We start from the raw sequence: 21,269 nt of genomic DNA, 5'->3' as shown, positions 1-21,269 counted from the left end.
AACAAAAAATGTAAAAAAAAAAACAAAACTAAATAACCAATAAAAAATAGCTAATAATAATAATAATAATAATAACAATAATAATAACAATAATAATAAAAATAATAATAATAATAATAATGACAGGAATTGGTAATGTGGTTGTATAGGGGTGCCTCTTACAGAGACAAATATCAATGGTCATTGGTTTTCAGGCAAATTAAATAAATACAAATAAAAAATCTAAAAAAAAATAAATACAATTTAAAAAAAATAAATAAATAAAAGTCACAGTCACACCTTAAAGTGAACGTGAGATTGCTTTTTAGTGTAATTGAGCAACATATAATCCAAGTGGTCGTTTACATGTAATGAGACTTCTGCACCTTCTCTGGGCTTTTATAGGTTGGAGTAAATCTACCCCATGAGAAAAGGGTGTGAGTGCTCTGTGGAATGGGCTTAAATGTATAATTGACAGCTGTAATTATTGATCTTTGTTAAGACTCTACTAAAGCAACTCCACAGCTCTACTTAATCACAGAAGCAACATTGTGGCTCATGTATTCGTGGCTTGGTTTGACATGCTTTAATGTTTTTGGCTTCACATTTTCATTGCACTTAAGATTTGGAATAACTTCGAAAGAATGTCAGGACTTGGCAACGCTACATTCAGCATAGTTGATAGATACTTATATATTTCCTCAATTTAAAACCAGAAGTCATCTAAAAGCCAGGTCTCTAAAACCTGCCAAGGTTTAGGTTCATATGAATAAATAAGAGCAGATCTTTGAATGCACACCAGGTAATAACAAACAAACAAACCAACAAATTAATTAATTGATTGATTGATTGATTGATTGATTGATTAATTTATATTGTGAATACATTTCTGATTTCTGTCATATAATGTGTGGGCAGTTAAGTATAATGTCTTCTTTTAAAGTTTAATTCTCAAATCTCAAATCAATACAGACACAACTTTATTATTCCAGATCACTCACCCAAAGTTTTACTGATTTGATTGTTTAGTTTCTGTCATTACAGGTGTGTCATACTTTTTCAGCAAAAAAATACATTTTTAGAAATTTACAGGCATGTCAGTAAGACAACGTTTAGACAAAAAAATCTCTTTTAAATAGTGAATAGATTTGAGATTTCTCTATTCTGACAGACGGCTTTGATTTTGAAACCGATCTATCTATCTATCTATCTATCTATCTATCTATCTATCTATCTATCTATCTATCTATCTATCTATCTATCTATCTATCTATCTATCTATCTATCTATGACATTTTTTATATTACTAATACTGTTATTTATAACAACAATTTGTAATAGCACGATGATTTACTACTCCAATATAACACTGTATTCAATAGATTAAAAAAAAAGGATCAAAACAACCCAACTATAAACAACAAAAGAAAGAAAAATCATACTAATCAATTTCTGAAGGTGATTAAAAATATTGTAGTTTACTTTTAAGAATGTTTAAGTAAATGCACTTTTAAAAGCTAACATTGTCAGTAGAGACATGTCTTAGACAGGTGGTTGGGAGTAGATGAGGTGGAATAACGGACTCTGTTCACTTCGCAGGGCGCTGCTGTATTCTTCCTCAGCTTTAGAATACTTGATGTATAAATTCATACGCAGACTGGAGCTGTCACAGAAAAAAATTATAAATGCGGTTGTCAGACCTGGGGAGAGCAGTGTCAGGTACACATCTGGACTTTGGAGGAGACAGTGCTTCTATGTACTGGAAGGTTACATTTGACTGTATGTGTGTGGTGGTTTTATTGTTATGTTTTGTTTTTTTTTTTATATGGACCTTCGAGTCTGAAATAAAGATTGATTAAACGGGATGTTTTAAAAGTGATGTCCTGAACAAGTGCCAGTTTGTAATCACAATGACCACATACGGCAAATGAATATAAACTGTTCAGACACGTATATTCCATTTGTTTTTGGCAATTCAGTTTACCATACCAGCAGGTTTTGATGACAGATTAAAAAAACAGCTCAAATATGTATTTACAACTGCACTGCAAAAATCTAAATCTTACCAAGTGTATTTTTCTCATTTCTAGTCAAAATATCTCATCACACTTAAAATAAGACATAATCACCTGAAGAGTAACTTTTCAGTGAGGTATCAGAACATATTTCTAGACAACAGAACTTGAAAATCTTATTTCAAGAAATCTTACCAAGATAATTTTCACTTCTTCCATTGGCGGATTTTTTTTGTTGCTTGAATTAAGTAAAAAAATCTTGAATTAAGCAAACAAAAAAAAAGAAAAAAAAAATCTGCCAATGGAACAAGTGCAAATTAACTTAGATAAGATTTCTTTAAATAAGATTTTCAAGATCTATTGCCTTAAAATAAGTTCTTATATCTCACTGGAAAGTTACTGCTTAGGTGTTAATGTCATATTTTAAGTGTGATTATTTTCTGATACAGGACTCTGTTTTACAAGTGTGTATTTGTGTTTGTCTGTGCAATAACTGCTTTCATATGTTTTAGCTGTGTTTATGTTTTGTTTCTGTTTTTGTTCATGTCTTTTTTTCTTTGGATTCTGTGACTCAGGGAAACGCACAAGAATTCCATTGTACCTATACTGCGATGTATCTGTGCAAATGGTAAATAAAGTCTATTCTATTCTCTTCTGATAAGATATTTTGACGAGAACACAGGTGTCAAAACCAGCCCACCAAAGGGTACAATCTGGCCTGCAGGACGAATCTGTGAAATGCAAAAATTACACTGAAAATATTAACAATCAAGGATGTTGAAATAATTTTAGGTCAATTCGATCTAAAGTGGATCAGACAAGTGAAATACTATCATAATAACCTATAAATAATGAAAACTGCAAATTTTCCTCTGCTTTAGTGTAAAAAAAGTAAAACTAGGAAAAAAAAAAGTTACATTTACAGACTATCCTTTTTGCAAAAAATATGAATAACCTGAACAAATATGAACAATCTGAAATGTCTTAAGAGGAATATGTGGAATTTTAACAATATTCTGCCTGTTACTAAATCTGTAAGTTATAATGCACATGTATAAATGATCAACTTAGGTGTAATATTGTGAACACTGCAATTTTTTCTCAACAACTTTCAGGTTGTTCATATTTGTTCATGTTATGTTCAAGTACGTTTTGTAGGTGTAAACATTTTCATAATGGAATTTTACTTTTTTTCCTCAAAAACATAGATAAAAGTTTGGAGTTGACATCATTTATAAGTTCTTATCCTTTTATTTATATCATTTTACTGGTCCGGCCCACTTTAGATCATATTAGGCTGAATGTGGCCCCTGAACTAAAATGAGTTTGACACCCCTGGACTAGAAATAAGAAAAATACACTGGTAAGAGTTTGATTTTTGCAGTGTAAACCATACCAATATTTTCTTCACCCTCACCAAAGTGCTTTAAATTGATAATCCTTAACACCTTTTGGAGTCAGGATGTAAACTCTGTTGTATATCCTCCATCCTCTTCCTATCTACCGAGGATGGGCAAAAGTAGCAGAATGTGTTACGATGAATTGTAAATTCATATGACAAAATAACTGCCAACAGTTGTACGCATACAGATATGCTGTATAAATAAATGAACGTGATTTCTGTGAGCCTGGATTGTTTTGTTTTCCTTTAAAGTACCAGATGTACACTTGCACACACGAGACTATCACAGAAATCTGACAGAAGAATATTTTGATTAGTAATTCCAAAGTGTTGATTAATGTCCCTGCCTGTGGAGCGTATCAAATTACCCTAACAAAGAAACGCAATTAGATGCTGCCATTTGTATTTAACACCTTATCACTCACTCTGTGCGTACGTGTGTGTGTATGTATGTGTGTTCTTCTTTTATGGCACATGGTAGGAGGATGTACTTCTACGTACATGTGTATGTCCTTTAATTCACTGTGTGTAGTCCGCCATCTGTGTGCTGACTCACACAACACACCTGTATATCTGTATAGTGTGTGTGTGAGTGTGTATTCCTGTGCTTCTACGTGGCTCAGACAGAACAAAACAGGCTTCATTGAAAAGATAATGGCAGCTGTAACACATTAATCATAACTTGATTAACTTCCATGGGGCTGCACAATAAATGGCCTGCTTTATTAACGCTCTCTCTCTCTCTCCAGCATGCATCTACGTCTCTCCCTTGTCTTGCTGCTTCTTTTTTTTTTTCCTCTGTTCTTTTTCTATCTCTAAACCCCTTTTCCATGTTCTCAGTCCAATCAAAACTGGTCTTTACTGCCATTAAATGAATGTTTGCTGCTGAATCTCTGTCCTCTTAGACCTGAATTTATCTGTTTGTTCCCACCTGTTTTTATTCAGGGTGGGTTATAATAAGCAAAAGACCTGCTTGTTTATATGGAAATTTTGACTTTTAGTGTTTTTCCTCTTCTCTTCTTAAACATGTCGTGCTAGTTTTTGTGCAAAATCTAAATAAAACATGGTGATTATCACTATTATTGATGTTGTGGCACATAGTTTACATTCAGAGCAAAGTCTAGGTTAACCCATAAAGACCCAAACAGCCACTGGTGACCAAAACCATCTACTGATTTAAAATATTTAACAACTATTGATCCAATAATCCTGTCAATATGTATAAATAATTAGTGTAAAATGCCGTTTGTCATCTTTTTATGGTATGATATGACCCATTTGGACGTAGAGAGGCTCTGTAGTGAACGTGGAAACACCGTCATCTTCTACAACATTGATTCACCAGTAAAACCCATGGAGTTGGATAACTTACAGTGAATGGAAACACGTGATTTATGTTCAGTTAATGATAGATTTGCTGAAAAAGTCACTTTTTCATAATTTTTCTCTGTTTCTGATCTAATAACCCTCAACTTTAACCTACATGATCAGTGAATTAAATATGGGACAATACATGATTTTCACTTTTAAAAAATGCAAAATGCAGAGGATAATATTGTAATAAATGATTATAAAACACTTAATAAAGGTTAAATAGAGAAGAAAATTAATCTTAATCAAAAAAGTAGCAGGTCTTCATGGGTTAAAGACAAACTGGTCAGACCAACCATCTCCCTTATTTTAAATAAATAATGAAAATGACCATTCCTGTTTCAATGTAGGCATGCATGAAGTGGTTATTGAGGCACTAATGTTTTCATTCATTCGTTCATTTTCTGAACTGCTTTGTCCTTGGGAGAGTATCATGACAAAATATAGCAAAGTTGCTGCATCCATTTAATTTCACTTCACATCAAATTCACAAAGCCATATTATATCATTATTTTATGTACAGAGAAAAAATCTTTAAAATGAATATGGACTTGTTTTTGTTGTATTATAATGGGTTAGATTTATTGTAAGCAGCTGTCATTTTCTATGGATAAATGCTTGAAGTGACTTTATTTTTAAACAAAAAGCCTTAATTTTACTTGACATGTAATAATAACGTCAGTGATCACCTTTATAATCTCATTTATATTACTTATTATTTTTCCAGAGCTGTATTTTTCTGTCATGTTTACATGTCAAAGGAAGGAACAAATGCATGTTATATGTCAGTATTTTTAGAAAGCCATTTTTCATTTTGTACAAGATTTCATCACTGCATAGGATCCCAGGGGGAATAAACCCTAGAAACAAGTAAACAGCCCAATGAAGAGCTGCAGACAGGAGTCAGGAGCGCTGCAGAACTGGATTAAGACCAAATTACACAGTGTGATATAAGGATTACAGGATGGAACAGTATCTATGGTTTAGAGTCTAGACAATATTATATGTGGACAATATTAGTGTCTTCAAAGCAGCTGCTTGTTTTTTAGTTCAGTTTTCAAATAAGTAGGTGTTTTGCATGAAACAGGTCTTTTACTCCATATGGCAGCTATTATAGTCGACTAAACCTTTTTTTTTTTATCTTTTAATGTTTTCAGAGTCTATTTCTTTGAAAGTCTGAATATCACACAATGCCATAAACAGCAGGTGGTAGAAAATATGCTTCAAAGCACAAAGAAAAGCAAATTGGCACAATCTACTGAATGATAGCAAGTGTATGCAGCAGGTCCAAACCGAGCTGTACAGAGTAAAACAATTTGCTTTGTTTTCTCACTTTAAAAAAAAAAAAAAAAAAGCAATACTTTATTTGGGTTGAGAAAAATATATGATCCTTAATACATTAATGCATTTATAACAATTATCAACAGAGATTAATTGTCATTGATCGCTGTGTTTTTGTGACATAGGTCAGTGATACATGCAATACAATAACATACAATAACAGTCATGTGTTTACTGAATATGTGGAAGTTATTATGATTATGAATATATAAAAATGTTACCCTATTATTATTTTTATTCATTATCACTCATTATATTCTTCACATTCTTTAAAGTTTTACATTATTTTAACAGGAAACCTAAATGTCAAAATAACTGTTTCATTTACAAAGATGAGCTTTTGTTTCAGGGGGATAAAAGATAAAGGGTGAACCAGAACAAGTACATTTGTATAATTTTCAAAAATGTATTTTCATTACTATGTTAATGACACACAACAGAATGTATCATTAAACCATTACAGCAGTGGTTCCCAGCCTTTTTTGGCCCATGACCCCATTTGAATATCACAAATTTCTGGCAACCCCAGACATTCAAAACAGAGACTTTTTTTTTTGCTAAAATTAATTTGTTTTTGATCATGTAATAGTTTGCCACACTATATTGCAAAAACATTTTAATTTTGGACGACATTTAGGCTATATAATGTGTACAATGCACCTTTTTGGTGTCTGCTTCTCAGTTTCTCTTGGAGACATCTTAGCAGGGCCAGGGGGACGAAGAAATCCTTCCATTGTCTGTTCGGTCTGGTTTTCTGACTGTGACTGTGTCCAGGCAGGTTGAAGCGTAGTAACACATGCAGTCACACGATCGAGTCAATCAAAATATGCCCTCTCAGATATTACATCCTGCATTTTATTTGAACTTGATTTTTATTTGGAAAAGTGTGTGGTGTTTTAATTATAATGAAATATATATTGATTTTTTTTACATTTTTATCAATTACTCAAAATTTCAGGTGACCCCATTTCAATTCCAGGTGACCCCTCACTGAGTCGCGACCCCAAGGTTGAAAAACACTGCATTACAGGGTTCCTACAAGTTTCTGCAAGTTAAATTTAAGACTTTTTAAGAATGAGCTAATTTCAAAAGCTCCATGTTTACAAAGACCAAAATTCTTAACTTAATATTTACTCATTTTAACAGTGTAACTTTTGTCTTTCTTTAGGAATTTCAACATAAAAAGGATGTGATAATCCTAATCATGACATGTAGGGAAAAAAAAAAAATTGATTGGTCAACATGGGCAAGCTTCATTTTCTAAACAACATGGGATTAGGACAGAATAGGGTGCACAATGTTATATGCTTGGGAACATTACTATATAAGTGTGTGTTGGTTGATGAGTTCTTGTACATGCTGTGCATTCCAATGCATAACCTACCTATACAGTAATTGTAAAGCAATTTAAGAAAGAACATAATTAAAATGTGAAAATCGCTCATCCTGGGGTAAATTAAAAGCATTAGCAAAATGAGTCATGTATTTGAAAAAGAAAAGTAATTTCATTTCTTATGGGAAAATCCATTGTTCTGCTCATTAACATGTAGGTGCATGTATATTTCTGCTTTGCCGGGAATAGTGAAGAAAAAAAAAAAAGGCCAGAGAATTTATGTGTGTGTGTGGGGAAACTGCCTTTTCTGCTGGAGCCAAGGCTCTATAAAACCATTACCGCACAAACAGCAATTAGCCTCGATGTGAACAATCGCTGTTCTGTTTCCTAATTACTGAATTACAACCAGGAGATTAACGTAAAAAACAATTAAGAACAAAACAATTAAGGCCTCTTTTTCCCCATACTCTTTTCCCCCAAAGCTATTCCTACTCCCCAGTCGTGTTAGCTCCGTTTAAAGTGCTCAGGCAATGTGCAATATGTATTTGGTGGGTTTACTGTAGATAGGAATTTGAGGCTCAGATGTTCCCCAGAAGCTAAATTCAGACGTTATTAGTTATGAGATCAGGAGAAAGCGGAGCTAGCCCTGAGGAGGGTGGAAAAGAGTTAAGAGGTTTGGGATCATTAGAACAATGTTTTTTTTTATCCTGCTCATCAGGCGTTTCCCTGATGGGGCTGAGCTATTCCAGGTTAGCACAGGCATGTTGTTAAGAGAAAAGTGAATGATTAGAGATAGAGGCCAGGGCTAATATTCTGTTCTGAATTAGGCCCTGTGTATATGAAACAGGAGCTTTAGGGCTTTTATTCTGAAATATTTTGACCTCATGGGGTACATTTATATTTGACACATTAATAAAGTTATATGAACACTGTAATACTCCTCCTGTTCAAAGGCATGTGATTAGATGTTGTTCAGCATAGTTTTGGACGGTGCAGGAATTAAACTTGTAATCAGATGTTGATTTCGATGGATGTAGTTCAAACAGATGTAATTTTACAGTAATATGTCTCCATAAGGTCTGAACCTAGTTGAGCAGAGAAAAACCTCCAGCCACACACCACATCATGTACTTCTAAATCAGGGGTGCCAAATACATGGCCCGGGGGCCAAAACCGGTCTGCCAAAGGGTCCAGTCTGGTCCTGCAGTGCAAAAATATACACTGAGGAACAGTTGAGGGTGTTGAACTCGTTTAAGTTCAGGGGCCACAAACAGCTTAATGTGATCTCAAGTAAAATAACAGCATAGTAACCTATCAATAATGAAAAATCCAAATTTCATTCTTGGTTAAATGTGAAAAAAGTAAAATTACATAGTAAAAATAAAAAATATTAATATTTACAAACTATCTTTTCAAACATAATGTGCTGCACACTTTTAATACCCCTCCACCAAATATAGTTCAAAATTCTGTTCAAAGTTAGTGTCCTTTAAATTACTTTTTTCTTCATTTTTAAGTATGATGGACATCAGATTCAGCAGATGCATGTAATTTAAGAAAATTGTGTAAATGAACTGTAAATGAAGTATGATAAATGACACCTGTGTCACCAGCTGGGAAGAACAAATGTTTAGAAGGCTTTTCAAACTCAAACCTGCTTCATGATAATGAAACATATCGTTATTTTATGAAAAACAGCAAACTAATCACACATTATGAAGGAAACGTGCAAAACTGTCCTAAATAACTAAGTAGCATTTAAGCCAAATGTATCTTGTATTGTTTAGAATGGTGCCTGATATAGTTGCCAGCAGGATTTTAACCCATAAAGACCCAAACAGCCACCGATGACCAAAACCATCTTCTGATTTTTAGGACTTCTGAACCACTAGTCATATTGATACATGTAAATGATTGGTGTAAAAAGCAGTTTGTCATCTTTTCATGGTCATCACATATGACCTGTTTGGATGTTCAGAGGCTCTGTAGTGATTGTGGAAACACCGTCATCTTCGACAACACTGATTCACCAGTAAAACCCATAGAGTTGGATCAGTGACAGTGGATGGAGATACTTGGTTTATGTTCACTTAATGATATATTTTGCTGAAAAAGTCACTTCTCCAATTTTCGCTGTTTTGATATGATAACCTTTGAATTTAATCTGACCTTTTATGAACATCTACATGATCAGTAAATCCAATATAGGAAAATACCTGATGTTCTCTGAAAAAACACAAAATACAGAGGATGATTTCATAATAAATTGTGATAAATCACTTAAGTAAAGTTAAATATAGAGAAATAAAATATTTTGGAACTGCCACAAAAGTAACACTGGTTTCTTATGGGTTAAGAAATCCATCTTTAATATGTATACAGGGTACAATACTGTATAGAAAAGTGGGGACAACTTAGGAACTTTATCAAGGTAAATTGTCAGTGATTGCTCTAAGTTATTTGATGTGATGCTCATTAAAATAAAATACAAATTCATTAAAAAAGCCTGAAATAGTAGGGCAGTGATTCCAATGACATTTCCTCTAAAATGTGACTTCTGATTTTGATGAAAAATAAATGACAAGTCCCCTCTGTAATGTTTACTTGCCACTAAACAGACTGACACTGTCTGAAAGTTTTCTTCCAGACAAAAACAGGTGAGCTCAAACTCTTGGTGTTTTGCTTTGGTCTCTGTATGATTTCATAATCAATTACTGCCTCTTTGTTTTCAGTCTGCAGTTCCCAAAATCACCTGCCAATCAAACAGTGTGAGTTCCTTTGTGACATCCTTCATCTTATAGTTTCTAACAACCCAGGGTTGATTTTCTGTAGGTGGCTCTCCATCTGCTTATTCTGAACAACCTGCCATGTCGCTGTCAGAAAGGTACAACCAATCATGTCTGTCCCCATGAAGGAGCTGCAGATCAGTGTGTACTGTGGGTAAATGAAAGAGGGTCTACTCACCGTCCTCCTCTGTCTGTTTCACAATCTCCTCGCTCTCCTTGCTGCCCTCAGGGTTGGCCAGAACCAGTCTGAGCCGAACGGTAACGAAGGGCCTGAGACCCCTCAGTGTGTAATGTGACGACGTCTGGATCAACTCCTCTGCTGCAAACTCCTGCTGGTTGAACACATACTGGTACTGGACCTAAAAGCAGACGGAAGAAAGAGCCATAAAACAGTGTAAAACAGTAAAATTAAAGAAATAAAAGTGCAAATAGATACAGAAAAAAATATTTATAGTATAAACACTGATCTGATGGGATGTGTTGGTACATAATATAGTTAAAATTACACTATTATCATTGCATTTTATTGAGTTAGTATATGATGAGGTGCTTTTTCATAATGTGTTAGAGTCAACCTTAAGGCCAGTATAGTTACATTATTCTTAAGTTTAATATTAGCTTAAACCAGGGGTGTCAAACTCATGTTAGTTCAGGGGCCACATGCAGCCCAATATGACCTGCAGTGGGCCAGTGATGATTAAAATAATAACAAAATAATACATAAATAATATCAATTCCAAAATTTGTATGTCTAATTTCTATGTTTTAGAGTGAAAAAAGTAAAATTACTGTATACTATCAAAATTTTTACACCTACAAACTATCCTTTAAAAAAATGTGGAAAAACATGAACAACCATGACCAAAATGAAATTTATTAAGAAAAAAAAGTGCAATTTTTAACAATTTATGCCATTATTTGGCCTCAGTTTCTCATTTTCACATGTTCATTACAACTTACAGATCACAGTGGATCTAGAAATACACAAAGCATTTAATAACAGGCAGAATATTAGTACAATTACACTTAATTCTCTTAAGACATCTCAGATTGTTCATATTTGTTCAGGTTTTTCACATTTTTTGTAAAAGGCTAGTCTGTAAATGTTAACATTTGTGTAATTTTACTTTTTTTTTTTTTACACTAAAACAAAGAGAAAAATGTGTAGTTTTCATTATTTATAGTTTGTTATGATAGTATTTTACTGGTCTGACCCACTTCAGATGAAACTGACCTAAAAATATTTTAACATCCTTGATTGTTAATATCTTCAGTTTAATTTTTGCATTTCACTAATTCATCCCACGGGCCGGATTGGACCCTTTGGCGGGCTGGTTTTGGCCCCTGGGCCACATGTTTGACACCCCTGGCTTAAATGCTAAAACTATGATGTTTTCTCATATCAAAATACTGTATGTACTTGGGTTGGTTCTTACAGACCGACATTTAAGTCATGTAGACACATATACTACGTCTCACATCTCACATAAAAATTAAAAACCTATGTAACCACACCAGTTCAACCTTCCTCATGTGTTAGGGTTGGCACCCGCCCATTTTATGTTTTAAATGCATAAATGAACCACACAAAATTTGTGCATTGCATCAAGGCTTTTTGACTTTGTCAGGAACCTCTATTTCAACAAAATAATACAAAAAAAAATGTTTTCACTACATTATGAAATGCTCTGGTTGAAATTATGACCTTTGTGTTGTTGGGGTCTGTTTCAACCCAGCTATAAAAATGAGATTATAAAGCAGGGTCAAAACACAGTAATGTCCCGTCAGAGAGCAAACTTTAATTGACTGCCTTTCCAATATTTACTTCAATACAAAGTAGCTTGTTGTTTTGGATAATCCCTTATGGTCCAACTAAAGCAAATATTACTTTAAAAGTAAAAATGTGGGTCATTTAGCAACACTAATCTATCAAATTGTCTCTAAATGTCCCGTCAGAGAGATTTTGAATACCATGTTTTGACCCAGCAATAATTAAAGCCAAAACTGAAATTATAAGTGCACTGTCAGCCAGCACACTGACAGCCAGCTCCTCTATCAATCATGTGAGCTTTTGGGGATTCTTATTTTGCCTTGTTATCCAGTATACCTACACAAAAACAAAACAAGCAAAGATGAGCATGTCCAAACGTGAGGTCAATTCAGTATAGAGTTGGAGACTTGCAAAGTGTACATCAAGGGGTATACTGACAAAAAAAAAAAAAAAGCTCAGAGGCTCACACCAAAAATTTTAAAACCAATATTTTCATGGACAAGGAAGCTTGACAAGGTAACTAAGAGATGAGAAACAAACTGGATGATAGATAATTGTTTTCAGTGTATTTTACAGCTGATTTAAGACATGGGTCAAAACTGACCTGTTAACATAAGAGATGGTAACAGAAAGCTAACACAAGAGGAAGGTTAAATTGGGAAATAATTGAAAACATTACATAGATAAATCCAAATTTCACTTTTTCATACATGAAATGTCGGTATATTTTCAACATTAAAATTCTGTAGTAGCATATTGCTATAAAATACAGGCGTTATTACATGAAGAATTTAAAATTGGTTATATTTTGTTGGTGAGTTATGATATAATTGGGTGTTTTCATGTAAGATCTGTTGCAAAATGTACCTAGGAGTATAAGAATAAAAACATCTGTGGGTAATTAGAGTACAGGTGTGTACGGTTTCCTGCTGTACCAACATCACACAAACTTCACGAGCAGTTGAAAAAGGGATGTCCATTTCATTCAACTGCTACACAATGCCTTCATGGAAGAGAATAATTAATGTCCATAGAATGTTACTCATCTCAGTGTGCGGCCAGCTGTGCTTACCGTCAGATTGTAGCTGTGACAGCGCGTCACAGCGTACCCGAATGTTTCCCACTGTATAGTCAGCTGTCGAGCCCTGACGTCCACCACATTGACGTTCTGCGGGCCATGGACCGGATCTGAGGTGGACAGAGACAGAGACAGAAAGAGACAGAGAGAGAGATGGGCGACAAATGATTTAGTTGAAGTTCAGCTGAAGCTCAGCTGAGTAGAGGACAGACAGTAACTTCAGATGAATAAGGGTCGTGTCAGCGCCGCTGCTCTACTCATTACCAGGACAAACAGACCTGATCATGTGACCCCTGTGCTCACCTCCTACACTGGGTCTCTGGTAAGCACCCAATACATTTTAAAACTCTACTATTACTTTGTAGACCTTGAAGAGCTTTGCTCCAAAATATTTGTCCGCCTTAATGGTACATGCCCTCTTGACCTTTCAGATGTCTACATGGTAACAGAAAAGGATTGAGCCCCAACACTATGGAAATCTCTGTCCACCAGAGGCAATTTCTCATAGACTGCAAGGGAAGCTCGGCTTCCCCTAAAATTATGAAAATTAAATGGTCAAATATGTACAGTTGTGTTGACAATTCACTGACAACAAATGTGTTAGAATAACGTTCATCTCGCAGGTGAGTTCGTTCAGAATCAGCTTCATCACAAATCAACGGACTCGATGTTGTTCACTTCTCATACATTCCTGTTGCGCTGTTTTCTCATACAATCTCTGCTCAGTGCATTTGCCCGAAGATGCTCGGCGTCCATGGACTTCAATGGGACTGAGTGGAACAGTTTTTTTCATTGCCTCAAAACCGGACAGTAATTGGATAAATGCCACGATGCTGTCCTGCCCCTGGACGCTCGGTGTCTCTGGGGGTGAATGGAGCTGCGGGCGGAGCTCGGGTGGGCTGGACGCCAGGCTTCCATGTGCTGATTGTAGGATCAGTCAAAAGGCTGAATCCCATTTGATTGACAGCTATTTTGAGACATACTCCTTCACTTGACACAGTTCAGTTTAATACCATCACACATTCTGCTGTGAAATCGAGAGAGAAACCACTACGAAATTACTTGTTCATTTCTTGCACTGTGAATAAAACACACTCATTGTGCTTCCTTGTTTCAATTTAACATAATTTCAACACTTTCTTGTTTAGTTGGTACAATAAGGTCACTGACCATTTTCTTAAAAAGGAATGGAGGGCCGAATTTATGTTTAAATAACTCGACTTTTTTTATGTAAGCCGACAATGAGCTTCCCCCGTCTGAAAGATGAGCAGCCGCCGCTGCTGTTCACTGAATACAAACACTATTAGTCTCCTGGTTCTCTTGAATCACATCTTAAAAATTTCCCTTGCAGTTAAGGTTTTTTAGAGAAGGCAGTGGATTCAGTTAGGAAAAATTATTAAATCAAAATTTTTTTATTTATTTTTTTTTATCTTGGATCACAAGTAAGATGCATCTCTTTTACGACATTGTATTAATATTTGTTTCATGGGAAACTCAGTAATGTCTTCCCTAAACAGTAGTGTAAGTACTGTGGTGGTGAGTATATACTCGGCTGGCTCATGGGACGTAAATCCTGCCATTAACCTTCCTTCCTCTACATGTTTCTATTTTCACACCAACAACATCCTCTGAGCTGCAATTACACACTGATAATAGTAGGTTTTATTTAGTCCTTTTAATACCACAACTTCCTTCCCCCACATGCAAATAAGTTCTTCACTAAAACCCTGACATTATTTTGCCAAGCTCTGGGGCTGTTTAGCCTAGTCCAAGATGAGTGCGATTCAAAGAAATGCAAATTGGTCAAACAACTTCTCTTCCAGAATGATAGTGGATGGAGCCAGACCCATCTCTAGTACTGTCACTGTAGATGTGTATGTGTGAGACTCAAACTAAAACAAACACTGTCCCTGTTATTGGATTTTAGTACATTTTCTAATTTGTCAGATTTTCTTTTCCCTATTAAGCAGATACCACTTGCTGTGTAATTGATGATTGATATCTGAGGTTAACCTTTTAACCTTTAACAAGGTAAGGTGTTTTATTGTTTAGTGAAGGAGGCTGTGCTTCTATATTCTTGGAATTTTTTTCATTTTTGATAAATGTATTATTGTTATAAAATGGAAAAAAGTTTATTTTTTATATGTATATTACTGCTAAGAAATGGATAGTTTATTTTGATTTGTGTATTATTGTTATGAAATGGACAGAGTTCATTTTTGATTTTAATATGAGTATTATTGCTATGAAATGGACAGAGTTTATTTTTTGTCTTTAATATGGGTATTATTACTGCTACAAAAGGGATAAAATTTATTTTTGTTTTGATATGGATATTAGTACTGCTACAAAAGGGACAGAGTTTATTTTTGTTTTTGATATGGGCATTATTACTGCTACGAAAGGGACAGAGTTTATTTTTGTTTGTAATATGTGTATTATTGTTATGAAATGGACAGAGTTTATTTTTGTTTTTGATATGGGTATTATTACTGCTACGAAAGGGAAATGCTGTAGCAAAATGGACAGAGTCTATCCCTTATGTATAGCATTTTTGCGTTTTGTGCTTAGTCAGAATTTAGTCTGATATGTGCAGGATTTTTGAGTTTTTGAGTATCTGACATTGGAATTGAGGGTAGGTAGAAGGATGGGGTAAGAGGGCAGGATATTATAAATTAAACTTACACCTGCTCCTTTTCACATTTTTTCCTTTCTTTTTATATAAATCTTTTTGTGGTTTGGTTTTAATGTTGTATTTGAATTAAACAAAGAAACAAATATACACAGGGTGTCCCAAAAAAATTGCCATTATTTGGGAAAATGATAAAATGAAAAAAAAAAAAAAAAGAGAGAAAATGATGAAAAGATGATGATGAGCAAAAAGATCAAACTAATTTTAAACAAATTATTAAGTGATGAAACAATGTCACATTTTTTGGGACACCCTGTATATATTGTTTGTATTGTTATTTATATGATCTTATTAACTGTATTATATATTGTTTATTCTGCTCATTTGATCTGTTTGGTGTGCTTTTATTTTATTTTGGAAATCCATTTAAAATCATTGTTCTGATATGTATTATATAAATAAAGTTTGCTGTCGTGGTTGTTTTTAGCTACCTGTGGTTCTGTGCTTCCGTTGACTAATGCGTGTCAAAGCAATTACTACAATAAACAAACGATACAAAATCCATTTAGTCCCTTATTGTATTAAAACAAATTTGACTCGGATGGAGGCAGGTGTTGTATTTATTTATTTTTTTTTAAATTACTGATGTTAATTGGAAATGTACTGTGGCTGATTGGTGCATGGCTCATTGGATTCGTATACTGTGCTGAGATGTCTACTTGTAAGAGGGTTTTGCCGGTTCACACAATCTGTCTGTTCGGTAGATAACTGCAGGTCATCATGGAAGTGCACACAGATTCCATGCATTGATCTGACCGATTATTACAGCCTTCCCCATGAGTTAATCACACACATACAGGTTCAGATTAAAAGATGCAATCACAAACCATGTGGGGCTCCAATACCCACACATGGCCAAAACGGCTTCACAAGCACACCCACAGTCTGAGGGGGGCTCCAGCCATATGTTGTCATCCCCTGGTTTGAGCATCACGACTGACTGCACACTAACAAGCTTGTTCAAACCATTCTCTCCGTCTGCCTAATTAGTTTCTATCAGCTAACGACGGCAACCAAAACAGGTCGCTGCATAATTAAACAAGCATATCAGCCACACATCTCCAGCAGAAATGAAAACTTTATATACAATGGGTGTGTGTGTGTGTGTGTGTGTGTGTGTGTGTGTGTGTGTGTGTGTGTGTGTGTGTGTGTGTGTGTGTGTGTGTGTGAGATCTCCAAAATCTGCGAAGAACAGACAAGTTCACTGGTACACTAGAGAAATGAGTTTTGGCATTGACAGGAAACCCATTCATTATGTCTGATAATTGCTGGAAGAGCAACTCAGCTGACGTGTTAGAGACATGTTCTTGTTTCTTGATCTTTCTATTTTTCAATGTGCCATCAGTTCTCTACGTCTACTTAAAAGATTGTTTTTAATTGAGTGAAGGGCATGCATAATCTTTGACAATTTAGCAAAATGATTCATTCCACACTCAAGCTGAAGAAGCAAGAATGATTTGAAACAAAATTGGATTTCACTTGTAAGACATATTGATGCTTAATCTCTTTGTTTCTAAACTTAGTGTGTCTGATTGCAAGAACTCACACTGTCAGTCAAAATATATAAAAATGTAAGTGTACATTTTAGAAAGAATGGAACAAAATGTGAGGGTATTCTTAAAACTGAGTTCCACTGTTAAGTTATTCAAGCTTGGAAACACTCAATTCCATAAATTTTACTTTATGTTAAAGACATTACATTTTTTAAATGATTCAAACTAAATAAATATGTCCAGTTTAGGGCTGCAGCTATCGAATATTTTAGTATTCGAGTATTCTACTGAAAATTCCTTCAATTAATTGAATAATTGGATAAAACTTATTTTGCTTGGTTAAAGAGCAATTATAAATACACAAGACGAAATAAGGTATTTCACTTAATAATGAAGGACCAATTGACTTCCTTTTTTTATATATATATATATATATATATAATTAACAGTTTTATTTCTTACATTCATATTGTGCATATGCAACAAAATGTATTTTCTTGGCTAGAAACATTTCCAAAGAGGCAATTGCAAGCACAAATAAAAATAAATAAAATGTAATTAGTTTCAACTTAGTATTTCTTGTAAGTATCAAAAATATGACATTAATACATTTTTAAAAAAGGCATAACCATTGCCTTTTTGTTGTGCAACTGAACTTTGGCAGCTCTAAGTTTCAGAATTTACAGTTTAGACATAACAGGAATGTGTTGTGGCATATAAGAGGCAAAAAAATTTGAACGGGAACTTGGAACGAGTCCATGCATGAACAGTTTTACACATTTCTGCTATATTCAGGAGAATCAAGGCAATGCCCCCCCCCCCACCTTATCTGTCTGTCTGTCTCATAACCTGTAACCCCCCCCCCCCACACACACACACACACACACACACATACACACACACACACACATCCAGTTAACTGATGATTTGCTTCATTTTTGCAAAAAGTAGTTGGATTTTGCCAAAATTAGGCTGTGGCAAGGTAAGAGAAAACTTGTAGCAAGCTGTGCACCATTTTGGTCGTGCTTTGGGAAATGAACCGTGCAAATCACAGGTGCACGGCTCGCTGCCTAAATCTGTGCTTGTCACAATCGTAATAAACTAGCCACACATTCCACAGTAGCCATAATTAACAGAAACCTAACCCCACACAGGGCTAACGTTATGTTAGTAAGGTGCATTAACGTTAATCTCATTGATTTGAGCTACGTTAATTTTATTTTATCTTGGGTCCTCCGCTCCATTCTGGGTGTCTTATGAGAAGATGCTACAACGTGGGAGATGTGCTGTTGTGGTATAGAAGGGCTGTGTTACAACGGATACATGTCGCGGCGTTTACCTTGCTGTTCAGTCTGAAATGCTTCCACACTTTCAACATTTTCTGTTTTTTTATTGTGCTTTTTCTTTCGTTATCATTGTTGTATTCACCCGCCTCTTCCATCTTCCCGCTGCTTCAACTGAACACATCTGCGTCCTCCATCATCCTCCTTTGCGTAAGTGACGTAAGTGCGCTGTGCCCCATTAAATAGTCCGTGCAAAATGCCGTGCTTTGAGCTTTACAGTTAAATAAGTGATTCCTCAAGGCAGATAAAATTCCTAGATCATTTTTTGTAATCAAGGTACTCGAATAACTTGAGGAATCGTTTCACCCCTTGTACAGTTTACATTTTTTTTATCATTACATTTAAATTCAATTAAATATTCTGAAATAGGAAATTTAATTTAATTTAATTATATGACCACTTCTGCTTCACAGCTAGAAGGCTCCAGGCTCTCAGTCAGATTGGAGCATTAAGGTAACCTGGAGTTTACCTGTTTCACTCACCATTTAAAAACAGGCACATATAGGTTATTGATGATAACATTAATGATAATAATAATAATACATGGCATTTATAAAGCACTTTTCATTCAAAAGAATCTCAAAGTGTTACAGTGAGGTGAATTCTCCTGTCAGTGCCCCTGACCAAGGTGCTGATGAAGATCTGGAGTTGGTTCCCGAGTGCTTCCGTGGCAGATTAGTGCATCTAATATATGGTAATGCTAATGCTAACACTAGGTACTTTGTGCATTACGATAGATATGATGCACACCAAATTTCCTTACAGGGATAATAAATTTAGTTAACCTTCAAGCTGTATAATTGTCAATAAACAGTGAGCTGACAATGATTTTCTGTTTACAATTAAGTTAATCACATATGTTCAATATCCTTGTATCATATCGCAGACCTTTAGTTTCATTCAAAAATGTGGTTGAGGTCACATCAGCGCTGTCACCCTTAAATCTAACTAAACAGTGGCTTACAGTCTAGGGCACCGATAAGGGGGGGTAAACATAACAATTTCATGGGGTCCAGCATTTGTGGGGGGTCCATAGAGCAGTGGAGGGGGTCCAGTGGATACAGGCTAGAAGTTGTGAAAATGTGAGAGACACAGAAGTCAGGAATCGGATGTTCAAAGCATGTAAAGTTTCAGTTTTGTTTTCAAGCTAGCATAAGAGACGTTATATGTGGATCGTGCTCCGACAGATCGACCAAATACTGAATTTTATGAAAGGGCCCACAACATTTAGCTTTCATGGGGCCCACAATTCGTAGTGGCACCCTTGCTTACAGTAGATGCACAAAATGCATTAGTTCCTCATTAGTGAGGATTTTTACCCCCTTTTTAGTCTTTTTAGTTGTTTCCCTTAAGTAACTGAAAAAAATAAGTCACATCTTTAGAAATGTCAAGCTGTAATTGATGACCTTGACCACCACAGTGGCAATGCAATTCTGATATTCACAAAATTTTGCAATACTTTTCTCTTTTTTTTGACAGTTGTGGCCATTAGATCCTTCCAAGGTCTAACACACTATACACCCTTAATTGTACAAATTGTTTACTGTAGATATCTGTCTGCCATCCCATCCGCTGTACTTCTGCCCACTAGGGGGCTGTGGACCACTCTGGGAGATACTGCCTAAATAAATGATTGCTCAAATAAGCTCCTTAAAAGTAAGATCAGACGAAATTAGACAATAAGCCACTCTACAAGCCATCTGGGAAAGAATGCAGGGGCAGTTCTACACCAGTGTGTGTCGCAGTAATTGTGTATGTGTTTGTGGTTACAGATGCCTGATCTTGAGGATCAAAAGGGGGAGTTGGTATCCCTGCAAACTTTTGTCTTATCTCGTCTGTTTGTGCCTTTGTAAGATCAATGTGGAGTACTAAGAGATGGGGGTGTTTATGACTTTGGCTGCAGACTTTGGGCTCCCTGGGGAGCTTTATGGTTTAAAGAGTCTGTGTTTCCGTCTTAAAAGACCAAAGCCTATCAAGTAACGTATTGTCCCTTGGATAAGACTATGCAGACTGACATTTGGCAGCCAGAGGAGCTGCAGGGGGGATGCGAGATAACGAACATATAACCCCATTCTCAGGTCAGCACAGCAGGTGGTATGCTTTCACACAGCCCTCATAATGTCCCTAGAAAATAGAGCTCTGTTAGATCTACTCACTAACACAGATAGACGGACAGCCTCTGGTTACTGTGTTTTACTGAATCATGAGAGCTTTATTTTGATCCAATACAAAAAAAAAAAACCAGAACCCAATTTTAGGGATAGATTCTGTCAACAAGTGATACTATTACTTGTGTACCTGGAATGTATGTTTTTCTTGCATTTTTTGTTTTCTTTAGAGTGCTGAGCCAGTGAACTACAAATAACATTGAATTTTACTGATTTGTATCTTTTCTAAAATATATAAGTCATTTAGATCCACTGTTTTAATAATCAAAGGACTGTGGAGAACAAATGTAATTGTGTGCACTGAAGTATGTCAAGTAATGCGCATTCTGTTATTTACACACTCAATTACAAAGGCATAATCATTGGCTGAACCTGAGAGAGACAGAATGAAATAATCTTGTTTCCTAAAGAATGGCCATAAATCAAAACACCTCTCAGTGCAATTTGTCTTGTTTCAGCAAACACTCAAACCATGTTAGTTTAATCAGATTTAGGCT

General features: G+C 35.3%; 1 protein-coding gene across 7 annotated transcripts in view; it reads right to left on the bottom strand.

The window, feature by feature from the left end:
- Positions 1 to 21,269, bottom strand: part of ptprt (protein tyrosine phosphatase receptor type T) — a 625,436-nt gene that overhangs the window by 308,092 nt on the left and 296,075 nt on the right. For all 7 annotated transcript variants that reach the window (XM_030135306.1, XM_030135308.1, XM_030135311.1 and 4 more), the window contains exons 9-10: positions 13,071 to 13,186; positions 10,406 to 10,586 (exon numbers count right to left, since the gene is read on the bottom strand). In XM_030135306.1, the coding sequence (XP_029991166.1) occupies positions 10,406 to 10,586; positions 13,071 to 13,186 (297 nt within the window). The remainder of the gene's footprint in view (positions 1 to 10,405; positions 10,587 to 13,070; positions 13,187 to 21,269) is intronic.

The sequence above is a fragment of the Sphaeramia orbicularis genome, chromosome 5, assembly GCF_902148855.1.
Source record: "Sphaeramia orbicularis chromosome 5, fSphaOr1.1, whole genome shotgun sequence".
Classification (NCBI taxonomy): domain Eukaryota; kingdom Metazoa; phylum Chordata; class Actinopteri; order Kurtiformes; family Apogonidae; genus Sphaeramia; species Sphaeramia orbicularis.
The sequence above is the reverse complement of the archived record's forward strand: the minus strand, read 5'-3'. Positions and strand labels throughout refer to the sequence as shown.